Below are 22,969 nucleotides of genomic sequence, written 5' to 3' on the forward strand. Positions count from 1 at the left end.
CATGGGAGCCTTTAGCTGAGGGAATTAGCTGAGGGAATGAAATGTGCTTTACATTTCTGGTTTGCTTAGATTATTGTAAATAAAGAAATTAGTGAGCAGTGAGGGTGACTATGGCTGGCAGAACCTCAAATAACAGAAGAACAGGCTCAGTAGTGAGAGAAATTCAGCTTGAGACAAGGTTAAACCTAACCGCAACCATACTGTCTTCTAGGGGTGGGCGATATGGACAAAAAATAATATCTCTATTTTTTCAGATTTTGACGATAACGATAATTAGACGATATCCTTTAAAAATGTGTTTTTAAAAGTCCGAGTTACTTAATCACTGATGATGATAATGGGCACAATGTTGAATGAAAACAGTTCTTCTTTTCTTTAAAATAATTCTTTAAATTTAAGTATTCAAGTAAAAACAATTCAAAGACAAAATGCTAATACTATACTAATACTAATTGAACTAGTATAGGAACATTGAACTCTGAGTACACATTCAGTTGTTCACCTCTGCTGTAATGTAAATTGTGCAGCATACACGCAAGATGAAATCATAACCATAAACAAAGGGTTCTGTTCTGTAACATATTGCACACAACCATGTCCTTATTGGAAGCAGTCCTGGAGATGAGACAGGGCCGTGTCAGGCCAGGTAGTCCTTCTACTTGGCTGTATAGTCCTTCTGACCGGGACTTATGCTGGGATCAGGATTAGTTTATGTGATCTGACTGGCCCAGGTGAGGGAGAGGAGCAGTTCTGTGTGCTTTCTTGATGTTAGAATATACATGGTCTAGTGGGTTCTTCCCTCTAGTAGCACAATCTACATGCTGGAAAAAAACTGGGGAGTACAGACTTAAAGGACGCCTTGTAAAAGTCCCCTCCAGGTGATCGCGCTGCAGTTTGTTCACTATGGTTAGCAGTGAGCCAAACTTGTGCTAGCATCAGGGGCTACGTAGACGGCAGTGTGCTGTTTTCATAGTAAATAAAATGGCCTGTATATTACCGACAGGGCTCCAGGTCAGGTGAGACGTGCTGGGCAACGATCCTGCGGTCGGTACTCCATTCATTGTGTACAAAAATGCAGTCCTCCGCTCCGCCTCTGGAATTATTTTCTTATCCTGCCGGTAGTTAGCTCAGCCTGCTAGCGCCGACAACAACCTGGAGCGGCCTCCGGGATGTTATGAGCCACCTGGAAGGCTCTCGTAACGGCTGTGCTGTATCATAGTCCTGTATTGATTATTTCAGTGTGGCTGTACTTGTATAAATATACACCGACAGGAGAGCTAGCAGCCGCTGCACAATCGTGCGCCGCCATCTTTCTTGACATGGCTGAATGTGTAGAGTTCCAATCGGTTCCAATGCGTGTTTTGAAGTGTTTTTTTGTAAGTAATTTAAATACTCGATAATGTCAATTTGCACATCGTTAACACAACAATGACGATATTATCGTAAACGATATATATTGCCCACCCCTACTGTCTTCTGTAATTCTGTTCCTCCTAACAGATTAGTTGAAAGCTATTCTTAATTCAGCCTGAATGCAGGTCAACAGATGAGAAGAATCAAGCTCTGGAGGCAGTTGCCCCATGTATCACTTCCTGTTTTCCTTTCCCAGGGCAAGAGCTGCTCCAAGACAAGTGTCTGAATGTGTTACCGTGATGGTAACCATGGTGCTGTGAAAAGCCTCCAGTCCTGGCTTCTGGACCTGTGCCCCGCACCAGCCACTTCATCCATTACCATTACTGCCCAATGAATGGTTGTTAGCGCCCCTCTTACCTAGAACCAGCCAATCAGAGAGGACAGTGGAATGCTCGGTCCTAGCCAAAATGTTGCCTACTCTCTGGTTTTATCAGGTTGAAGCAAAAGTCAGCGTAGGCCCCTGTGTTTGGGATGGGATTTGTTTAGGAGATGCAATGATGGAGGATGTGTGTGTGCAGCCTTTTTTATTTATTTATTTATTTTTTAAGCAAGGCATGTGCTGCTGAGCACACAGATGTTTCTTTCAGAGGTGGGTATCCGTAGAGAAGAGCTGAGAAAAGGAAGGGAGCCAAGTGCAAGTCCTTTAGGCACAGTGAGAGTGGCGCCTCGTCGTCCCTTAAATAAGATTACGGCATTTACTCGCCCCCCTGCTCTTCTTCTGAGAGTGCAACACAATAAATAAAAGAGGTGGGTGTTTTGTTTTGTTTTCCCTCTTGGCAAAAACCCCAGTTTCGTTACGTTGGCGCATTCGTTTCAAAACCAACTCACTCCCCCATACAGAGTTTACATGGGCCATGGCGCTGGATGAAAGGGAAATTTATCTCTGAGAGAATATTGCTGATAATATTTCCTTTTTTATGTAGATGAAAGCCCATGTAAAGCTTGGTAAAGCAGGCTCAAGTGACGATCACAGCAGGAGAATGTGTAGATAACGGTTGATGTGCTATGCATGTTGGCAGGAGCCGGGTTGAGTAGAGGGTCAGCTAGAGGATTTGCTTCCATGTTGGCGTCGTCGCAGGTTGGCGGAAGCCTACACAGCAGAGCAGCTTACTTCTTACAGCATCAGCTGTGATGATCAGCTGTCAAACAGCTGCTCTTTATTCGGCTAACTAGGCTAGGCTTTTGTGCAAATCCCCCCAAAAATATTCCTAAACAAAAATCATTTAAGATTAAGTTTCTATAGGTTTCCAGTGGAGTTCCAGAATGCTGCTATTTCTTCTACTGTGGTACCTCGAGTACAAAGAGTTCCATGCTGTGAGATGAGTCTTTTACTTATTTATTGTCCAGGATTTAATCCATCAACCCTCCAGACACAAACCTATTTCTGTGATTAGCCGACTGCGATATGCCATTAGCCATGTGCTGTGCATGTGTGCAGGGCTTCCCTTCCAAAATCCCTGAGTGTCCATGGGAAATGTTTGAATAGCATAAATCAGGGGTGTCAAACTCAGCTTCCCTAAGGGCCACACTAGAAAATGAGAATCACATCAAGGGCCAGACATAGCTTATTGCTTTTATATCATGGGAAAAGTCAAATATCTTTTACTGTATTATTACATGTTTCATATAGTCTTCTCACTTACAGTTTGGTCGACAAAAATTACAAAGAAAATGCCAAAAATGTTTGGAAAAAGCGTAAAAAATGTCTTTGTGTTTGTTTGTTTTTTGTGAAAAGTGACAAAGTATTTGGGCCAAAATGTATTGTGAACCTAAATCTATATAGGGGCCGGATAAAATTTAGCAAGGCCGGATTTGGCCCGCGGGCCTTGAGTTTGACACGTGTGGCATAAATGATTGTCTTCACCCACAATATGATAAACTTTCATCATATAATCACTTCTTTAGCATGAAAGACTATAGTCAAGCTATACATTAAAATGTGCTGTTGAGGTTGATTTTGTGGTAACAAAGTCTTATTATGATACACATTGTTGCAATTACAATAATTTTGGCTCCGTCAGTCAGTCAGCCTAAAGTAGCATAGACACACATTGTGATTGGGCTTTTCTGCGTCAGAGCTGATAAACAAAGCTGAACTGCTCTCAGTTTGGCACATCTACAGTGTGGATGACAATTTCATTTGATTATGTTTTTCCTTTTGAGTAACATGTCATTGTTACACACTGCAGTGTTAGGAGGGAGTGGACCAGACCAGAGAGTCTGGTCCATTGCTGACTCAGGATTGGAGTACTCGCAGACAAATGAAATGCAGCCATGATTTTTATTTTTGTAGTGTTGGGTTTGGTAGTTGTTGACCACATCATGTCAAATTGAGTTTTTTGTTTATTCTACAGAGAGTCAGCATGCTGCTGGTTTAGGGCCAGTTAATTCCACTACATTACTGTCACTCCTCATACTCAGGGATGACGTGAAGACGAATGAATGGCAGCGTTTCATGTCTAAAGGCTGTTTTATGGCTCTGCGGAGGCTCCACGCAGAGCTTTCGCCGTAGCCTATGTAAGTGGCCTGATGTTTATGCTTGTGTGCTGGTGTGTGCGTCGAGCCTGTGTGTGTGTGTGTGTGTGTGTGTGTGTGTGTGTGTGTGTGTGTGTGTGTGTGTGTGTGTGTGTGTGTGTGTGTGTGTGTGTGTGAGTGTGATAGAGCAAGGTAGAGAGAGACAGTGACGGTGATTAGCTTCGGAGCGAATAGCGACTCTAGAGTCATAGTGAGAGAAACGGAAATGCAATGCTACTAAGCCACGGCCGAGCGACGTCTAGTTACATTTCTCGAGAGGTGCATGTCAGGCTACGGCGTAGGGTCCGGCGTAGGTTTGTGTCTTCTTCACGTACCTACGTGCGTAGCAACGGCGTAGATTTTACGCAGAAGTATTAGTCAGCCTTTAAGGTCAACTGGCTGCAGTTTAGTGTCCCTCCCTACAGGGCTTTGTATTCCAGGAATTTAGGATGATGCAGCCTTGGCCCTGTCAGAGAACATGGGATATATGTGACCCAACACAAACCATTCTGTGAGCCATAACAAGCATTCAGCAAACTATTATTATATTAGTAGCCAAAATTGTAGACATGTAGCCAATAGCTATGGCTGTGCTATATGCTACAGCCTGCTATATGTTAACTGCACATGTAACCTTTTAGTAGTGTGGTTACTGGTTGTCCTTCATGAGGCAATCATGCATAAGCCCCTTTGTTGTAATAATAATTCATGTCTTAAAAGACTCAACTTTATCAGCCAACAATGCCACTGATAATTCTAATACAGACTCTAATACATTTATAGGTAATGTTAACATAATTCATTTTATCACAGTGATTTTGAGCTAAATGCTGACAGCAGCATGCTAACAATGAAAATGTTAACATGCTGATTTGTAGTTGGCATACTGTCTACCATGTTCTTCATCTTAGTTTAGCGGGTTAGCATGGTAACAATTCCTAATTAGCACTAAACAACAGATGTTCTTAATATTTTTTCAGTCAAAGACCCCTTACAAAATAGAGAATATACCGTGGTTAATAATTTGACGTAGCCTATTTTATTTTATTTTTTTACACTTCTAGTCTTCCTTAATGCGAAAGAAAATTACAAGAGAAATGTATGAGAAAGATATTATGTGTGAAACATATTTGCTGATTCTATATTATAGATTAGTTAGATTTAGTGCTGTCAGTTTAAGCTGCCGTTGTCTGAAAAACACAGTCATGATGTTATGTTGCTCGCCTCGCCAGCCTAGTGGTGCATTCACTGTAATTGTAAATTACCCTTTTCCCACCCAGTGGTTGTTTTCACCGTTTTGTGCTCCTTTTTTTTTTTAGATCAACTTTTTATTGTTTTATATTTTTGAACATACAGAACAGACAAATACAATTGAACAAGGTGCTCCTTTTTAAAATATATATATCTTTCGGTTCAGGCACTGTTTTAAAAGTATCGTATCATGTTGATAAGAGCATTAAAATGAGAAAAAATAATGGGACAAAAAGAAATCAAGGGACATTTAAAATAGATAAAAATGTGCTATTAATTGCGAGTTAACTATGACATTAATGCGATTAATCACGATTAAATATTTTAATCGTTTTACAGCACTAGTTAGATTAGAACGTAATCTATGAATTATTATAAATAAAAAAAAAAACATTATTTGTTGAACTATGACTCTTGTAAAAAAAACAATTTAAAAAGTTGATATATTTTAAATAAACAATCTGAAAACCTTGGCAAAGTGTGCGGACCCCACTTTGAGAAACCCTACATCATAATTTTTAACTTTATTTTGACTGTGTATTATAATACTTACAAAACAATGCAAGAATGAACATCAGTTGAATGCAAAAAAAACATTTTATAAACCACACCTTGGTTTATAAACCAATGGGTTAAGTATTTATCAGACAGAATTTTCACTATTGTGTAAGAAACCTTAAGTAAAAACGCCATCGTTAATGGCACACAATGCTAAATCTGGTCAGGAGCATTAACAATAGATGCCTTGACTAGAGTGACAATCATTAGCAGGAAAATTGAATTGTCTCTCTCTGGTCCCTGTCCATCTAGAAAAGGCCATTCCCAGAAGTGGACTGTCGCCCCTCCTTTCGAGTTTCTCGGGAGTTTGACGGAGTCATTAGGTAGCCGGGCTACGGCCTTTCACAAGGCTCTCACTGTCCGGCAGGCCACAGACTGGGGATAACTCAATTTACCGCCTCTCACCAACTCTCCCTGTCTCTCTGACTCTTGTCTTTTGTTACTGCTGTGCAAATGCATAGATGTAAAATGAAGTCAACCTGAAAGAATCTGTTGTCTGTCTTGGTGGTCGGAGGTACTTCTCCTGTCTTTTCTTTATCTTTATAAAGAAAGATGTCAGGTTAAAGTGCTGGAGCCTGCATCTGTGCATCAGAGAACATTTGTACTGTCACTTGTATATTCAATATTTCTGTCAGAAAGACCTTTTGTGCATCTGAGTGCTGAGTCGAGAAGTTAAATTACAGTACACACACTTGACCTCAAGCACTATGTTGCTGTGGGATGTGACATATAATCTTGTCTTTCTTTTTTTGTGTTCCCAGGCGGAGTTCTCCGAGATCAACTTGGCCTCCTACGTCAACTCGGGATGTATGGTGGACATGCAGGTCAACAAAGGTGGCACCAGAGTGGTCAGGTAAGATGCTCGAGGACGAAAGGCAGCTCCAGTTCTTTGACGCATTAGCCCACGCAATCTGTAGTCTGCCTCAGTGAGCATGCACAAAGACTCCTGTTCTTTTCTCTCGGTAGCATTGTGCACGACTGTGTATATATAACATTGCTTGCACTCAGAGAAATCAAGGCTGTAATGATTATATTATGGGAAAACGGAACAAAAAATACTTCTTACCCTGTTTTAACCCAGGTGGGAAATGCGTGTGACACAGTCAAAAGAAAAATAAATCAAAGGTATAAAACTTGTCACCTCTTCCACTGTTTTTATCTGCTTCGGAGCAGTGTTTTAGCTCTAGTTGGCAATATATCACCGTAATGCTACGCCATATTGCAAAATGCATGTTATACAAGCAGGAGTTTTAGATAAGCAATCTGATCAGCGCTCTGACAGTACTCATAATTCCCATTACGCCACTGGTTTCAATGCCAGCTCTTGTGGTAACCAGTAAGCTACTTAAGCAGATTGCTTTTAAGTCATACAACCCTTCATTACAGCTATTGTTGGACTGACAACGGTGACAACGGCCTGCATTGATGCCAATAATCACGGCAAAGACTACCTTGTCTCAAACCGAAAGAACAAACAAGTTTTTTCTATTCTATTTTTGGGCATTTGGGTGCATCTGGAATTTAAAAGAATCTTTTAATCTTGCTGTGGCAGAGGTGGCCTGTGGCCAGTAAGCAGCTCCTGTAGCAGCAGCAGTTGGACACGTGAAGCCGGGTATTTAAATAGACTGCTCTGTTATGTGATGTTGCCGCTCAAGGAGATCACTGATGATCAGCTGATCTGGGTGGAAAAGATGACTTCATGCCATTAGTACTTTTAAAAAAAACAACAACAAAAAACATGTTTATTAACAAAACCAATATACATCAACAATTAGGTATCGCAGCTTTAAAGCAGCTATGATCAATATTTGTGTCTTAACAAAGGGTTCCATGACTACATGTAAGATGAAAGGGATCGCTCATAGTGACAAAGCCTCAGCAATTATTAGCCAACGGTAGTGTCCCCTCAGTTCTATGGAGTGTTTAGCATCTTTAAGCTACTGTAGGACTGAGCGATATGGCTAAAATCAAACTCTATATTATACAAATTCTATATTGCTGTAATGTAGTTCAGCTGCTGTTTTTTTCGACATTGCGATAGAAACGACATAGTAAAACAGACAAATAGCTTATATACTCTAAGCTTATTGTTTTGGTTGTCCAGCCCGCAACTTTACTGTTTTTGTTCACTCTCATCAGTGTGTGTCCAGCTCCAGTTGGCAGCTGTTTTCAGCAGAAATGCTGTAAAAACCTGACTGTGTGCTACCTGCCCAGCACCAAACGAAAAAACAGACAAAGTCAGCGACTAGCTGTTGGACATATAGATCCATTGCTACATTTTGCAGCTAACAAGCCAGATAAGTACCTCAGGATTGGTGGAGACTAAAACATGGATATTTAATATTGGAGTTAGGTCAGGTGGACAGAAACGTGACTCCAAATGAATGCTAACATTAGCATGCTCCATATCTGCTGGATGCGTGAATAAGCAACTGCTAACAAGTTTATAAAGTGATCATATTTTAATGTTTACAGCTTGTTTCCGCTGTGGCCAACACATCAGTTAATAAAGGGTTAACAACTAAGGGATAATCACCGAGAGGCAGGGCAATAAACGGTTTGATATGCCCGGCTTGTGGACGGCTTACCGCCCGAGACAAAGTGGCTCAGCTGTAGCTAATTAGTTTCTATAGCAACCACACAAGTCTGCCTCTGATCACTAGTTTAACGTAGTTGAACTGTAGCATAAAAACGTCTTAACAAATCGTTTAGTTCTTCGGCCCTGCAGGTGTCCGGGTCAGTTGTCACTGTCAGTCTAACCTTCTGGTGGCTCTTCCACTCGGTGAAAACCTTGACAGCAAAGGCAGTTGCCTTTTTCGTGTTTGATTCAAGGGCCCCGTCTTCAATTGTACGCAGCTCCTCATCTGTCAGATCTCGGAAACGGGGACGGCGACTAACGTTAGCTCAACTGGAGCTAACTTTAATTAGTTTCTATAGCAACCACACAAGGCTGCATCTGATCACTAACGTTAGTTTAATAACATACTTGCTACATCGTATCTCACTTGCATCGACTGAACCTCTGATAGATTTCCGACACATTTTAGAAACATTTTTTAACAAGGTTTATTTTTACAATGGACCTCATGTTTGAAATTTCTGTGATTGAAAAAAAATACAAGCGGCATATTGATCTACTATTTGATGACGCTGCGCTCAGTCAGCGGGCAACCTGCCGGTTAATGCCCTCCTCCCAGCCAATCAGAATCAAGCATTCTTAAACGAAGTAGAATAATGTGGTGTATTAAATACCAGACTAATATTCAGAATAGATATAACAAGAAAATTAGATCTACAACAAATATACAACAAACCAATACACAATACAATTTCCCTTGCTCCTAAATAAAATCAATATGTCTTATTTGGTACCAGAAATTATTTTTTAATTATCTGCATAATTCCATGGACGCCATTGATGCCTGGTTAGTTAGCTCACCTACACTTTGAGAATAATGGAACAACAACTTTAGTACAGAGTAGGGATGGGCATTCGATTACATTTTCTTCGTCGATCGTCGGGAGAATTAACGATCGACTATCGATTAATCATTAATATTTTTTATATTAAAATTCATTATTTAACTTTTTATAAATTAAAAATGCAATGAAAATACAAAAATACAGCGTGTTTTTCCTCGATGAGATCTTAATTTCAAGAAGAACAACTAGTGGCAGTTAAACTGGAGGTTATAGATATAGATTATAGATATATGCGCTGCGGTGCTCTGAAGCAGCAGAACCTGCAGCTGCGAGCCGCCGTTCTTAAAGCGCCCATATTATGCTCATTTTCAGGTTCATAACTAGGGATGCACCGAATATTCGGCCACCGAAAATTTTCGGCCGAAATACCTTTATCACCGAAACAATACGGCCGAAAATGTTGTGATGACGCAAACAGAAAACGCGACCTGCACGTGTGTCAGTACCCGATCCATTCCACCTGCAAAGCGTCTCCTAAGCAAAGAGGTTGAGACGGACCACGGAGTGAAAACAATGAAAAGTGCTCTCAGAGTCTGTCAGCACACGTTTCAGTGAGATCTGTTCGGATCCTCTGCACTTCATCGCGACTGTACTTGATCCGTGTTATAAAGACCATTACTTGGATGCGGAAATAAAGCAGGGCGCACGAGAAATGATCCAGGCCGCGATGGATGCAGAGAACCCGCGTGGAGACGGAGCGCGCACGGAGCAGCGCCCAGCGCAGGAGATCAGAGCGCAGAAAAAAAGACTTGTCTCGCTGCACCAGATGAGGGGCATGCACCCTCGTTGTCTGATATGTTCAGTGAAATCCTGCAAGAAAGTGCCTCAATTAATAATAATAATAATAATAATAATAACAATAGGTAAGCTATTCTGTTCTTAGGCTACTGTATACTGTATGTGACTATCAGATTGTAGCCATATTTCTGCTAGATATTTTTTTAATTAAACTTTAATATTAATTTATACAATTGCAATGCCTTGATTTTAGTAAAGTTAGTACACAGTCATAGCCATAAATGCAATGGTACTAATAATTGGCTTAATTTCTTTCGGTGTTTCGGTTTCGGTTTTCGGTCTTGGTTTCCTCTTTTTTCGGTTTTCGGTTTCGGCCAAGAATTTTCATTTCGGTGCATCACTATTCATAACTGTATTTTAAGGTTGTACCAGAATAGGTTTACATGGTTTAATTTTCAAAAAACACCATATTTTTGTTGTACTGCACAGCTCTCTCTCACTGCTGCAGATGCTCTTTTCACCTGGTTTCTGTTTTAGCTACAGAGTGAGACCTCTTTTCATCTTCTTCTTCTGTACTATCTTTGATTGCACTCGCACATGCTCAGTAGCTCAGATGTAGAGCATGTCAGCTAGCTAACTCTAGAGACAGTAAAAGAGAGCCTGTTTCTCCAGCTTTGGTCAGTTACAAGGCAGGATTAGCTGGGAGACTTCTAAATGAGGGCACACATGTAAGTAGTTCTTTTGTAGATTATGGTGAACTTGTGTGTGTTGTAGCAGTGCTTTGCTATTGAGAACGACGTAGCATGCTAGCGTTAGCATTAGCGTTAGCATGCTAACGAGCTAACGGTTGTGGTTAGCCAGCTCATTTTGGACTGTGACGTCACAGTCCAAGGCCGATTTTGAACAGCTCACCAGGAGACTGAAAGCAGGACACGTTCAGAAACCGTATCTCACTCAAAACAGCATGGATGGATTTTTTTCAAAGTTTGTATGTGTGTGGAAGCACCAGAGACACAAAAGAACACCCCAAATCCCAGAAAAAGTGATTTTTTCATAATATGGGCACTTTAAACACAGACCCTCGTTTGTTCCAAAATAATAAATAAAAAGAATCATATTAAATAATAACTTAACGAAAAACATAATAATACTAGATCTGACAGGTTTTGTCAAAATGTAACTTAAAACTATCCAAGGCACGGACAAAGCCTAATAACAAAATAACCAGTAGGCTAACTCACATACAACTTCTGCACCAGTCTACCGATGTGTGTTGAGAAAGATAAGCATGTTGACATGATCTGGGGTTCAGACGCGACCGCTACCTGGTGACCGTCAGTCCAGCCGCCCAAAACACCCGCGTTGCCGGGATGCACAGGTCGTCTACCTCCGCGCTAACTTGGCCAGCCCGAGGAACCTTATTCCGTTCTTCGTGGTGAGTTTCTACCAGTCTGGTGATGGTACGTCGTGACGGAATGTGATATGCTGGTTCCAATATCCATCTCAATGAACTTGCAGATCCCTTGGGTAATTTTCTCTGCTCGTTGTGCATCGCAGCTCCTCCGTGCTAACGCCGAGTTTATGCTAGGTTGAGACTGAGAGCAGGATGCACCGCGGCCGCCACCGACATTAACCAGGGTCGGATACACTTTGTTTAGTGGTAGGCTACATCATTTGAGTCGTGGCCGTGTTGTACTTATACACGGCATCTCAGTGTTTGCAGTGAACTAAGAAGTTGTTGTTTTTTTTAAATCAAAATGGTCCCACGCCACACTTTGCCGTGTCCTCTTCATGATTACTTTTGAAATCAAAATGGAAACTCGCAGCCAGGTAACTAACTAACTAACTAACTAAATATTGACCCCAGGTGGTAAAATGTTTAATTGCTGCCACACTGTGAAATTAATTTCATTGTTTCAAGACTCACACTACACAACCAGCATTAGTTTAATCGATAAAACAATTATCGATCGTCGAGTAATCATGCCCATCCCTAGTACACAGATCAATATTTCTGCTGCAACTAGCAGTGAATTGGGAACATAGTTTACTTCTACATATTTATCCACTTACACCTGAAGTGACACCTTTTTTCAGCTTGCCATTTGGCTACGAGGGTGATCATACACACCGAAACTCTCCTGCTTTTTATTCTTCAGGCTTCTGCATCCTGATTGGTCCGTTAGATCAGCTAACTGAGTGCATGCCATCCAGTGTCAGCCCACCAGTCTTCATTCCAGCCTTCTTGGGGAATAATCAGCTAATCTGTGTTTTGGCTTCGACTCCACACAGTTTTGCAAAATAACTTCTTTATCGGTGTTGAAAGTAGCATGTGTCCCGGAAATGGCCTCACCATGCAGTGCAGTGTGAAATCAAGCGAGAGTAATCACAGAGCGGGTGCTGTAATACGGCTGATGTTACAATGCAACCTGTTGTCAGAATGGACACAGAGGTTATGGGTTAAGTATTTTTTGGTAATGATGGAGAAGCCAAATTGGCTGCAGATGGTTTGACTGTTGCCTTGTTCACAAACACTGATATTCACTGCTAAACTGTTGTGGTTTAGCTTGTTATTTATGACTGAAATTGACTAAATCGAATAATAGTTGTTTTCAGCTAGCAATCTGATTGGTTGATGGCTAATAAAGCATTTAAATAAAGTGGTTCGAAGGCCATTTTTAGAAGTGTATCGAGTGGGACACTGAACGTTTCTCTGGATAAAAGACCAGTTTAAGACCCCAGAGTGTGAACTGATTCAAATCTGTGATAGATTATAGCCAATGAAAGCTCATTATTTCTGTGATATGTGTTTCATTCTCAGCCAGAATAATGTTGTAATAGACACAAGACAGACAAAACACTAGTTTCCCAAGCTCAAACTAAATGCCCTTTGTCTGATTTACATTTTTCTGTGTGCGTGTGTGTGTGCGCGTGTGATTAGAGGAGTGCTGCTCACACGCATACCCACGCGCTTACTGTACTGTATGTCTAAAGCAGGTTCCTGCTTTTCCACGTGTCCTCTGGCTGCTGCGTTCTCAGGGCTCTGACCTCTGACCACAGGCATGCTCTCTGATCACATCTCCTCGGCAGGCTCCATGGAGCAGCACACTTTCTCACAGTTCTGTGGTTTCAGGGATGTTTGTACAGTGACGTTCTACTGTATGGTTAAAGATACCCAGTGGAATGGAGACAAATGATCTCACATTGTCATTTAAAGGACCCATATTGTATAAAAATTAAAGTGATATTTCCATGTCTTTTTGCATTATAAAGCAGGTCAAGGTGCTATATAAATACTGTGAAAGTATCAAAACGCTCAAGCCACAGAGAAATTCACACAGCTCGTATTCAGAAACTGTGCCTTTAAACAAGCCCTCAAGACTTCTGTACGGCTGTGATGTCTATGGTATAACTATACTATATATAGGTAGAAAGTGCCGCTACAGTGCCGTTAGTCATTCCCAGGCGGTGCAGAGACTCCAAGAGCGCAGATGTGGAAGACTTGGAAAGGCCGACCAGGGGGGCTTAAAGAGGTGTCAAAACGGAGCATTTCAGACAGAGGGTGAATACAGGTATATTCAGACAGACAGTATGTGAAAAATAATGTGTTTTTTGAACATTAAAGAATGTAAACATGTTCTAGTAGGAACCCAAAATACAAGTATGAACCTGAAAATGAGCATGATATGGGACGTTTAAGAATAGGATAAACTAGGAAAACAGGTAATTGTGTGTGAACCATGTTATTGTTTACTTTGTTTATGATTTGTACACTGTTGGTTCTGATTAGAAGCAGTGATAAAAACACATTTTATCCGTCTTTACTCCTGGTATAAACATGCATACTGATTACAGTGCATCTAATGATTTCTCTGTAATCGGATCGTGTGAATGTAGAGAGAGAGAGAGGCAACAAAAACATGTATACAGTCAGAATGTGTGTACTCATGGTCTCCTAGAGGGAGCTCAGTCTTATATGGTAAAGTCACAATGGAAAAACACGGAGAGTGAATGAGTGTGCATGATTTTGTGCGAGTCTACGTACCTCAATTTCTCTTTACATAGATAGGAGGCATCGTTTTATGTTGCTTTATGTTCTTTTCATTATATCCTTTATAGTGAAGAGCTTTGTAAAGTCTGTTTCAATGCAAGTGTTATGAACTAAATCATTGAGTACCTTCCTTAATCTTTGATGATCTAGTAGAGATATCACTGCCAATAACACATACGCGTTCTTGTGATGAATTAATGGGAATACCACGGTTGCCATGACACTGTTGAAGGACCTCACCGTGTGACACAATAAGTGAAATTACGCTTCCTCTTTGTTGTTTTGTATTTTATTCACAGGTCTAAAGACAGAAATATTAGAATATGATATAACTGATTATTAATGGTGTGTCTACTTCCATTTAATGGCCAACTGCGGGAGAGGAAACAAGGCTTGTGCCCAGTTTCACAATGATTGAGATGTATATAAGAACAATATAAATAAAAGAACCATGCAAATGCAGAGCTTTAAATAAATCTACTTAAAAGCATGTGCATACTAATGTCTGGCTTTGTGCACACACTGTGCAAAGTCGTATGCATCTTGTGATGAACCGATGAGCCAAAACAACTAAATAAAAAGGTGCAACAGAGCCTGACTGCTGGTTCCAGGGCATAAAATAAAAAGTGGCATGTAACTTTGCTACCGCTATTGTATGTGCAACGTGGCACGCACTGCACAGCCTACAGTACAGCACAGCGACGCGCCACAAGGTACAGTAGTTATGGCGTGTTGTTCACTGCTGCACTGCTGTAGTCAGCCCTTTCTGCGCTCGCCGCTGCCAAAACCTCCAGCGAGCTGCTCTGCTCCAAGTGGGAACACTGGTCTGGCTGAAAGACGGATCACAGCAGCCAAAGTATGATAAGCAACGTGTCTCTCCTGGTTCGTAAAACTAGTTGATTAATTAGTGGTGACTAATTTCGGGGAGTGGTGCATTAACTGCCGGTGATTGTGGAGTTTATTGAGCTCGTTTTAATGTTGAACTCACTGGAAGTAGTTCTGGGTGGTAGCGTCAGATAGATGGCTAAAATATGGATTATTGGAGATGTATGGCTCTTAGGGCCTAATTAACACTTGCTGCTCACATTATTGCACCTGTGAGGGCACGGATACCTACACCGTATACCTACAATGAATTTCAATGAAACAAGCTTAATTTAAGCCTAATACACAGCATTTGGACTGCATGACAGCTAATTTTGCTCATAAGGAGTAAAACTATATGTAGCCTGACAGTGACCTACACCAGTCAGTTTACACGTGGCCTGATGACCAGACTGAACTGCCATTTTGTTTGACTCCATTCATTCAGCCTGACGTGTTCATATTTGCTGATATGATGTCCGAAGAAGGGGCTTATATTGTTTTTTTATTGCAGTAATCAGTCTGTAGCTAGTGATTGTCTCTGTCCCTCTGATTTTCAGTTGACACGGACGTTGCGGCTGCGGTTGCTCGTAGCAGTAAAGTTAACATTTTCTTGACTGGATTTGAGATAGTTCTCTGAATTTGTTTCAACGATACGCTGAGTTACGTGTTCAGACAGACGTTTCCCTCCGTGTGTGTGGTTCCCGACCTTTGCCATAGCCGCATCACATTCCTCGCAATTCTCTGCCCCATAGGTAGAGGGAGGGATTCAGGCAGATTACATTAGCAGATCCCTGTCTGATTTTTTGTTGTTGTTGTTGTTGTTGTCCTCCTCCTATTTAATTTTCTGTCCTGAAAGCTACCGGTCTCAGCCAGACGGGGCCACCCCTCCTTTCCTTTCCAATCCCCACAGAGCACATACTAAGATTCTGCTCCTTTGGTTACCCTCAGGTGACGATTTGGTGCTTAGACCACACAGAGACGATTCACACACACATGCACACACATACAAACAAGCCTTAACCCCCCTCTTCCCTTGCCCCCCCCCCACCCTCCCCTTTGAAAGCCCATTTTAATCAGTGAAGGAGCTGTCTGCCTGGAGCAGCCTCAACACCTAATACCTCCGACAGGTTCATCTTGTTACCGAGCAAATAAATCCCGCTCACAGACACGCTGAGCTCAGACATGGCTTTAGGAGGCCTGAGGGTGGTTTCCTTTAGGAGCACTGTGACTGTAATGAAAGCATACAGAGGCCCACTCCACCATCCCTGCTTTTGTAATATAGCCATGAATACAAATGGCCCCACTAATTCCCTCGAACTCCTAACAACACTCATTTCCCTTTCTGCCAGAGGTCATTTGATGCTCTATCGCTCTTGCAGCTCCTCTCCTCATTCCTTGTGCCTCCCGTGGGACTCCTCTCATAATCCTTAACACAATCACCGTTAAGCAACTAAACATTCTCTAATTGTTATTGCGAGTAGGTGTGCCTAAGCTACACCCTCTCCTGTTTGGATTTTAGAGGAGTTTGTTGTTGGTGCGCGTCCTTTTTTCCACGTGGCCTTTGCTGCGTTCAGCGTGATGTAGAGATGAACCCTGGGGTGCGATTGCATCTGGAGGCGATCCAGAGATTTTGGCAGCCCTGACCAGGCCACCGCCCAGGATCTGAGCCACTGCCAGCTCGCTCTGGAGCCACAGCCACAACCACAGGGAGTCCTAGATCCAGGCCAGGGGACCACAACATGATGCTAGGCTCCAGGGAGTCACTGTGCACACGAAGGATGGAGAGTTCTTTGCCCACAGTCCCAGATAAAAACGCAGTCAAAGAACTGTCTGATTTTTTTGTTTTAGTAAAACTTCATAGCCGTCAAAGAGAAAAGAACTTTCCAAAATGTAATGTACCGGATCAACATAATGGTACTGCTTTATCTGTTTGCATTTCCATATTATTTTTAAAACTTTATTTCTTTTATTCTGCTTTTCCAAAACTCACTCTGTCCACCTTTTGATCAGACTTTGCTCCAACATTACAATTTGTTCCCTGCCGTCAGCCAAGTGGCTCTCAGTCTACCAATTAAAATAAACAAAAATGTTGATTTACACAAAATTGAATTAAGTGGACAGAGGGGAGTTTTGGAAACTCTACAGTGGTTTCTGATTGATGATGTTTATCATTTAACAAAAGCATACAAAGTTTTCATTAGCAGAGAGCCAAAGGAAGAATGATAATAAACCCCGAAGGTAATGTCTTTGTATAATGTTTGACGGGACTAAACATCTTCTTACATGCAAATAAAAGTGCTCTGCTACACTGCTGCCAAAAGGCAATCCTTCTCATATGTGAATGATCAATTGAATTGCTTTGGATTTGCAGCAGATCTTATAATATATTGCACAAGGCAAAAATGTTATATAATACTGCAGCTTTGTTGGCCTTAAAGACAAAGTTGCAACAGAGAGAACTAAGTGAGAGCTCCGTTGAAAGATAAACTAAATTTACTACCTCCAGTCTCTGTGGCAATTTGCTGATGTTATGCTATAGATGTTTTTCAGACCATTGAAATACTTTACAAACTGTCATCTCTTAAAGAACCCTCACCATAATAACACTTTATAATAGTTCGACAGTTTGGGAAATGGGCTTATCTGCTTTCTTTCCGAGAGTGAGAAAAGAAGATTGATACCCTTCTCATGTCTGTAGATTAGCTTCGCTTAGCACTGGAAGCTAAGCTAAGTTGCTAACACATTCTATCTTGTTTCTTTAATGTGTACACAAATTTTAAAGTGACATTTAGTGGTTTTAGAGGGATGGGGGAGGGAGATGCTGCATTCAGGCATTGTTGGCAGAAGAACAAGGACGCCTAACGTTATTCCGACTTAGGGGACGTGCGCAAATGATTCCAAGATGGTTTCTCCAACTTGCTAGCCTTGTAGTCACATAATTTCAATAGCATAAACAAGCAACTTCTGTGTTTCTACATATTTGGAGTGGTTTCCTAACAACCAAGAACATGTACAACAATATATTTCCAACTGGGAACAAGTTGGAGCCTGACTTGACCGTTTTCCCACTTGGTTGCCTGTAATTGTAGTCTATATTTGATGTGGCATAATTCTGTGGAGCGAACTCAGTTAAGCCAAGAAATACTTACAGCATGCAATTCCCCATCAAACCACAAATAGTCAAATTTACACTACTATTTGTATACATATTAAACAAACGAGATAGGTGTTAATATGTGAGCTTTAGAGGTATCCCTAGGCAAGTTTTTGAAATGTTTGAGAGAGCTAGGCTAGCTGTTTCCCCCTGCTTCCAGTCTTTATGCTGAGCTACTGTAGCTTTTCACCACCCAGCTACAGCTCCATACTTAACTCATCTCCTAGAAAAGAGCAAATGAGCCATTTCCCAAAATGTTAAGCTTTTAGTTTTTTTGTTTTTAAGCCTGCATAACATTTTTTGTTGCATTATGTAGCGTTTTTTACTATAGTGTCTGTCCTTGTAACAGGAAAGCACAGAGTTTTCTTTCTAAGGTGCATTTCCCTCCGATGACGGAGAGCCAGTTTGGCACAATGCACCATTGTGTACAAGGGCTGCGCTGATCAAACAGTACATACCGAGTACATTTGTGGCATTCCCGCCAAGTTCTACCTCGATTATCCTTATCATTGGGAGACAGACTGATGGGAGGAAGATAAGGCCCTTACCAGCCTTCTAGCCAGGCACAGAGCCGGTATAAAGACAAATGGTCCCCGCAATTCAGACATCCCTGTGGAGCCTATTAGAAGGTCAGAGATTCTGTATGATAAATGGATCTAGGGAACAAAATGGCAGCATATTGTCTTGGGTTTGAATTGTTTTCTGTTCTAGGAATGCTGATGAAAACATCCTGTTGGCACTGTTGTACAGTTTATTGTAGAATGGTCTTGTGCAACTGTTAGGCTTGCAGCGTATCCATAACCAGACAGATATAGAGAGGGGTAAACTTCTATCTGGCTTTAAACACGTGAATTGGTGCTTTGAGCATTTAAACACGGACGTTCTCTGATTTGTTGTTAGGGAACTCAGGAAGCTGCAGTAGTAACGTTGTGGACAGTGTTGCCAACTTGGTGACTTTCTCTCTAGATTTAGTGACTTTTAAAATATTCTTAGCGTCTTTTAAATATATTCAAATATATTGAACTTCTGAACTGAGACTGAGTTGAGTCTCAAATACCACTTGAGGGTTAGGGTTAACCCTAAACCTTGAAAAAAATCCCTTTTTAAAGTACATTTAGAACAGATAAATGTGTGATTAATTTGCGATTAATCGTGAGTTAACTTTTAACTAAGTTAGTTAGGACACTCATGCGATTAATCACAATTTAAAAAAAAATGTAATCGATTGGCAGCCCTAATTTTAATGAATTGTTTTGGCCATTGGGGCAGTGGAAAGAAACTGTTAACAAAAGACACTGACATTTTGTCAGATTATAAAGTTGATAGGGTGCATCATTAGCATTCACTTGATGTCCTTATCTGGTCACTTATACACTCGCTCTCCTTTTAGCTCTGTTTTATCTCCACCAACCCCTGAGGGAAACATCTGGCTCTTTAGCTGCTAAACTGTGTTGGTCTACCATTTGATGCTGGGCAGGTAGCACACAGTTGGTTTATCAGAGCTTTTTTACAGAAAGCAATAGGCTAATGCATCTGAAAATAACGCTGGTGAGAGCTGTTAGGTTCAACCGCAAAATTAAAGTTGCAGGACCGTAAAAACCAAAAGAATGAGCTGAAGGATGCTAAAACCTGCTGTAAAGCTGAGGGAAACTGCAAAGTCTGGTGATAATTCTCTTTGGGCTCATCACTACGAGCGACCACTTTCACATAGTCATTAGATCCTTTGTTAATATGAAAATATGGATTGTAGCAGCTTTAAGTATTTTGATGTTTTGAGGCATGCTACAGTTCCCTATAAACAGCCCATGACTCACACATACAGCCAGCACAGGTGTGCAGAGTCACTTTCAATATGAATTAAAATCTTTTTAACAAGTCAAAAATCAGTCAGTAGTGTGAAACACCAGTTGAAGCATATTTCATGTCTAGAAATAAGTGACCATATCAACATCACATAAATCAGATTCACTAGTATTAAGACACTTGGGTTAAACTTTGATTTATATGATGTTATTCTTTTCACAGGTTGTTTTGACTTAACTTTAACAATGACTCGTTAGGATGGATATTTTTCCCAGCATGTCTGTACCTACATGTATCTTGCTCAATGTACTGTCGAAGAGTTATGAGTGGGCTTATGATACCACATGGATCCATTCCTTCTTCATGTCCTTATCTATAACCCTGCTATCCCCCTATCAGTGCATGCATCAGCCTTTATTGCACCACCGATAACCCATTCAAAGGGCGCATTAGCATATCGTGAGCATAGTGATGACTGTGGGGCCAGAGTGATTTGGACCGTAAAGCATAAATGTGCCGCTTTAGTGTAATCCACGACCAGCAGGGAGCCCTGATTCGGCAAAACGAGTCCGAGTGAAGAGACAGAAAAACAGAGTTAATGGGACAAACCTCAGTTATGTTCTGCTGCTATAGGGCACTGGCTCCATTAACCATAGCCCGGTGAAAGCCATCCCACCGAGCTGAATGTCTTTCTTCATCTGGCCTTTCTGTGGTAATGAGGTAGCACAAAGGTGTCGTCTATCTGCTTATATGCATGCATGGGCTTAGCATCGCGCAGAGAAAACCGTTTTGCTGTGCTGTTCGACAGTACAGCTTGTAGTAGTAAACATTAATAGATAAAAAGGGGTAAGAAGTCCCCTTAACTAATGTTAACAATTTAAAGACATCACCTTAGACTCTTGGAAGTTGTGATGGGCATTTTTCTTTTGATGATGAATCAATTAATCAAGAAAAATAATTGGAAGATTAATCGAAAATGAAATAATAGTTGCAGCCCTACTTGCCTCCATATCTGCATTCAACCAATCAGCTGATCTGGATTGGAAGGTTTTCTGATTGGAAAGTGGATTGCTCCTCTTGGATGAATCACGACATTTTGTTTAGGGCTGATCGTACAGGGGTATTTTGAGTCAAGGTCCTGGCTTATACAGCGGTGAACTGCACGCTCGTAAGCGCAATGTTGTTCTCTCTTGACTTTGGGTGTTTGCTAGAAACAGCACGTTACCCAAACCAGCCGATGTACTTAACAAGAATTTGTGTTTCACATGAATTGTTGAGTCTGGTTTGGTTCTGGAGCCTCAATAAACAGCTTCATCCAGTATAAATAGCAGAGCCTTTGGTCCGTTGCCACTGTGGCTGAGTGCAGCAGCAGGGAGGAACAGCTGTAGTCGCTCTGTCGCCGAGACCAGATCACTCCTCAGTCATCCTGCCAGTCCTGTCTGTGCCGTCTAACATAAGCAACACTTGAGGACCCAGTGCCTGTTTGAAGGCCTGGCTGTAATTTCACCCTCCAACCTGCAGCCCTTTACTTCCTATGTGTGTATGCCTGTGCATATGTGCACACTAATGTTTATTGTGCATTTGTGATGTGCAGGTGTCTGCAATTTAACCAAAGTAATCTAGCGAGAGCTTTGTGAAGCTGTAGGTCACATGTCTGAGTGTTCACCTGTGTAAAACATTTTGCTTTAATTTGCCTTATTAAAGCTGCACTTACCAATATTTTTTACATTCACAGTGAATCAAATGATTTAGTGTAATGTGTCACTTGGGGTGACAAAAAATCTACTTACACAGGGTTTTAGCCAACTCTGACATTCCTCTCAGCTTTACAGAATGTTTTGGCATCTTTCAGCTCATTGTTTTGGTTTAACAGTTTGGGTTCACTCTCACCGCTCTCATCAACCTAGTTTCCAGCTGTAGTTTCCAGCTGATTTCAGTGGAAAACTCACAGATAAGCCCACTATGCACTACCTGCTCAGCACCAAATGGCAGACGAAGGTGGCAACGAACTAAAAAAATTAATGAAAGCAGCATTAATTGTGCAATTTTATTTGTAATTTTAACAATTCTTTCAAAGTGCCCTTTCTGTTAAATGACTGGATTTTGACTTAACACATCCATGAATTATGTTCTCACTTAAAAAACATATTTAAAAATCCAATATTTGAGCATGTAAAATGCATGAGTTCTATTATTTTCATATGAAAACACAATTGTCTCAATTGATTATGAGCTCTTTCATAAAGACTTCATACTTTATTTTCTCTATGCATGGAAACATGTACTGTAAATGTGTAGTACTGAATTGGCATATACAATACAAATCTGTTTATGTGTAGTCCTGTCTGAAATTTGTATGCAAAGCCATAATCCTGTAAGGCAAAACACATGTATGTACATTTACATGTACACTACGTACTGTACATTTACATTTATCACCTATGCTGCATGATTCAGATACGTTTTACAGTTTGGGAAAATAGATTTATAATGTAGAAATCTAAAGTATAATAATGCAATCAAATGGTTGCATAATATCTTTTAACAGCTCTCCACATTACAGACACTTCACCAATCAAACCAGTAAGAATCAAAATAAGAGCATGTTACTGTAAGACAACACTTGCTTGCATGACCTTTTTTTTTTTTACTTAAAAGTGCAATTCATGACAGGAATCTGAAAAATGCACAGTTGTGCAGTACCTAAAGGAAATCTGAAAACATTAATAGGTAAAATATGACTGCAGTCAAAGTACATTTCCTGTGTTAATGTGAAATGTGGGCTGCTTTAAATGAGGCCTCCAGGTGCCTGATGGGTCGCTTGGCCCTGCTCCCAGAACAGTTTGCAAAGGAAGGATTAAGCTGTGTTAATTGGATAGATGGTCCAAAAAGATTAGGTGCACAGAGGAGCATTTCCTCACCCCTTCAGCCCGACAAACTTGCTGAATAATGGAGCCCTCGACTGTAAACACAAGGCCCAGATACAGTGTGTTAATGTGCTAACAGAGCTGTCGGTTCGGGTGGAGCCAACATGCTGGAGATGTAGGACCTGAGCACAGTCAGGCCAGAGTTATGAACAGAAAGGAGATTCCCATGTTCACGATTTTATTTTTGCAATTTTAGAATGCTAATATTTG

At 41.0% G+C, this 22,969-nt stretch overlaps 1 protein-coding gene across 2 annotated transcripts in view; it reads left to right on the forward strand.

The window, feature by feature from the left end:
* Window positions 1-22,969, forward strand: part of LOC120553417 (synapsin-3-like) — a 124,226-nt gene that overhangs the window by 31,907 nt on the left and 69,350 nt on the right. For both annotated transcript variants that reach the window (XM_039791788.1, XM_039791789.1), the window contains exon 4: window positions 6,498-6,589. In XM_039791788.1, the coding sequence (XP_039647722.1) occupies window positions 6,498-6,589 (92 nt within the window). The remainder of the gene's footprint in view (window positions 1-6,497; window positions 6,590-22,969) is intronic.

The sequence above is a fragment of the Perca fluviatilis genome, chromosome 23, assembly GCF_010015445.1.
Source record: "Perca fluviatilis chromosome 23, GENO_Pfluv_1.0, whole genome shotgun sequence".
NCBI classification, from domain to species: domain Eukaryota; kingdom Metazoa; phylum Chordata; class Actinopteri; order Perciformes; family Percidae; genus Perca; species Perca fluviatilis.